The 3,425-nt window shown below is 35.9% G+C and overlaps 1 protein-coding gene across 2 annotated transcripts in view; it reads right to left on the minus strand.

Annotated features, from left to right (window-relative positions):
* The window catches only part of LOC101856152 (pentatricopeptide repeat domain-containing protein 3, mitochondrial), a 34,877-nt gene that overhangs the window by 12,606 nt on the left and 18,846 nt on the right, over window positions 1–3,425 (minus strand). For both annotated transcript variants that reach the window (XM_035972955.1, XM_005091063.3), the window contains exons 11-14: window positions 3,228–3,310; window positions 1,902–2,052; window positions 1,393–1,446; window positions 117–203 (exon numbers count right to left, since the gene is read on the minus strand). In XM_035972955.1, coding sequence (XP_035828848.1) covers window positions 117–203; window positions 1,393–1,446; window positions 1,902–2,052; window positions 3,228–3,310 — 375 coding nt within the window. The remainder of the gene's footprint in view (window positions 1–116; window positions 204–1,392; window positions 1,447–1,901; window positions 2,053–3,227; window positions 3,311–3,425) is intronic.

The following is a 3,425-nucleotide window of genomic DNA, read 5'->3' on the forward strand; positions in this document are numbered from 1 at the left end:
GAGAGAGAGAGAGAGAGAAGGGGGGTGAGTTTTTTTTTCATAAAGTTCAAGAACAACATCAGTTGCACTTCCATAACACTCGGCTGAGGGGGATTATATGACTGACCACAACTAACCATCATTTTCTGAACTGAGGGTGTACTCCTTGCCATCCATGTAGTCCAGGATGTTCTCAAACAGCTCTGGAGTTTTGGAGGATTTGTCTGTGAGACAAAGGTAGAAAACAAATGATGTGCACAGCACACTACAAATTTGTACGCATTCGCCAACATCAAACCCCCAAAAAAGAAAGACATACATATGAAGAGAAAATATATCTATACAGTAAAGTTATCTTGTATAAAAAAACCCAACAACCTTGAGATGAAGAGCACAGGAATAAAAATAGGTACAGGAAGTAAAGCATTTCAAGATGAAACAATATACAGGGGAGTTCGCTTAGTTAAACCAAACATGGTTAATCCGGAAATAGGGGTAAACCGAAAGAAAACAGAATACCCCATTTTTTTCCTTCTCTGTCTTTGTAAGAAAACCACTGATTTGCCAAAATGCTCCTATTTCTAATTCAAAAAAAATTTAGAGGGCTATGCTGTCTAAATCTAAACTAGCAACCCTCAAATAATGCAAATTATCAAGTCTTATGCATTTCCAGATAGAGAAACAGAAGAAAGAGACAAGAATGCACATGTGTGTTAATTGCAGGAGTATTGCTGACCTATGTTTATCACACTACAAATTGTGTCGTGACACAAGGATAGCAAGTGTATGCCTTTCACGTAATCTTTGATTGGTCATGGCCTTAGCCTATATTGTTGTTTCTGCCAAGCTAGTTCACAAAAGCCCTCCGCATGAGCATGTGATGGCACATGATGTTTTTTATAAAGTCAGTGGCATTTATCTTGTTTACTTCTTTAACTTTGTGCAGAGCACAGTACAGTGAGTTGCGCAGTGTGCTGAGCTACTTTTTTTTCCTACTATGTGTGACTGTTTGGCAGATTAACCCGGCTGACGATGTTGAAGAGAAAGGTCACTGCGTACAGTGTACAGCTCAAATAGGAGTTAATGAAAGCAGAAAACAAATAACTATTAAAAAATTGAAATGTGCTGCAAGCATGGCACTTTCAAGTCTATGCTGTCGACGAAAATTGCAGTTTGAGCAAGCTCTCTAAACTGAAAACAAGGCTAAATGGAAGAAAATCCAGTGGTCCAGCAGTTTTAGGTTTACTTGTCTCCACTGTGCAAAGGATGCTAACATTATTTCCTCTCCTACAGCAATCAGTACACTACATTTATCAGTCAGATACATATGGTATGCCAAAGAGACATGAAAACAAACATGCATCAATTAACGACAGAGTGCAGATATCAACTTTTCTTAAGAACGATAAGTACCTCTGACATAGTAGAATATGTGCATCAACTCATAAAATGTTGACAGCTCTGGTTCTGTGGAGAAGAAAAAATTTAATGTACAAAAAACTCAAATAGAAGTCAAGGAGCATACAAATAAAGCTTTTACATTAAGTAATATTTAATTACAAATTGTACGAGATGAAAATAATGATTTTAGAACCCAGTCACTTTAGCGAATAGTAATTTCGGAATAGGGCATGCGCAGCATCAAAGTGGGACTCTGATAAATACAAAATGAAGTTTGAAGCCAAAAATATACCAACATTCCTCAACCCTTCCTTTTTTTCCTAAAGTGTCAAGGACAAACCCCCCCCCTCAACAGTTTATTCTTTTTTTCCCCCAATCAATTTTATTTTTAAACAAAAAGAGTACCAGAAACCTTTAAAAAATGTACAATTTACTATTTGAGAGATATCCCTATTATATCATATAAGTGCAAATATTTCAAACAGAATAAAAGTTTGCACTAACACATTTACACATCTTACCCAGTCCACAAGCTTTCATCTCTGCTACAAGGGACAGAGCATACTTTCTAGCTCCTGTCCATTTAGAGATGCGTCTGCAGTTTGACAAGGCACAGTTAAATGTTCCCACATTAGGTTGTACACCAGCTGCCTTCATATCTTGAAGAATAGACTGCGAGGACAATCAGAGGAACATTGAGCTGAGTTGGGTACTTACTAGACTAATAAATGTTAATCAGGCATACATGAAGCAAGAAGTATATTAGGCCTGTTGTTTGTTTTTGTACGTCCTGCAAAATACAAATGAACCATATAAATGTCCATCGCTTGAACCAGTGGTGAAAATAAAGAGGAAGGAAGATGGAAGGTACCAAGGCAGAGACGTCGCATATAAAAAATATGGCACTCATACATGCAAGCATAGAAGTTCACGTGACATTTAATCAAAAGAAATTAAAAAAAACAAAAAAAAAACGACACAATGTGACAAAGACTGAGATAAAGAAACATGGAAATCATAAAATTCAAAATAAAAAAAGCTGATGGTTAGTTGAGAAACATTGACAGCAGACGAGTAAAGTTTGGCATTCACAAGAAGACAATTTTTTCCTTTTTGAACAATACAAAAACCTGAGAGGAACAACTTCTGTTACTATTTGCCCACAGTTTGAAATAGAGATATACCTGGGGTCAGTTTAAGAAGCTTTAAACATATCAACATAATTTCTACCAAATGGTCTTTTGATAGAATGGAAATCTTACTTTTCATCACCCCAAAGTTTTAAAACATGGCAAAGTTCTTTACAATTTTTTAATTTCAATTTTGACCTTACAAACGCACAACAAATAACATTCCTATCCCTTACCATACTACCAAAATATGAATGGCCATACTGTTTTCATTATTCTAAAATATGTATGAAAATGCAACTTAATAATGAAACTTATAAAACAAATGACTGCCCTATTACAGTTAGCATCTCAAAAATGTTATATATTTTATTCTTTAAGAAAGGACAATGCACCATTTCAATAATTACTTCCTAATTCTCAACTTTTTGCTATAAATATGGTTGACTCTTAACGCAGTAACCTCTTCATAACTCTCCTTGTCTCAAACTTATTCACTTGCTTTATGTATCCTCTTTGGTCTTATCACTGTTTAATTAACACAAAAAAAATCTCAGGCACATGAATTTCTTACACTAATCCCCATCCTTTGCCAGATAAATAACTGTTAGCAGTTACTCCCCATCACTACAAAAATAACACAAATAGTTATACCCACGAAATCATATCTAAGAGAAGTGCGTATTGCTACTATACTACTCGCATTGGAGTCTATACCTCAAGAGTTTGTGTGATCTCATCCATGGAGGCAGCATCTAGGGAGGCCAAACTCAGAAGCTTGTTGTACGTAGACACATCCACTACACAGCCAAGAAAAAAAGGAGAAATAACATGACGCTGCTATTGAATCAAGTTTGGAGAGGTTTTTTCCTCTGTGTGATGATATTCTACTCTAAGGTATCGAATAAAGGGGGG

The sequence above is a fragment of the Aplysia californica genome, unplaced genomic scaffold (genome assembly GCF_000002075.1).
Source record: "Aplysia californica isolate F4 #8 unplaced genomic scaffold, AplCal3.0 scaffold00025, whole genome shotgun sequence".
In the NCBI taxonomy this organism is placed as follows: Eukaryota; Metazoa; Mollusca; class Gastropoda; order Aplysiida; family Aplysiidae; genus Aplysia; species Aplysia californica.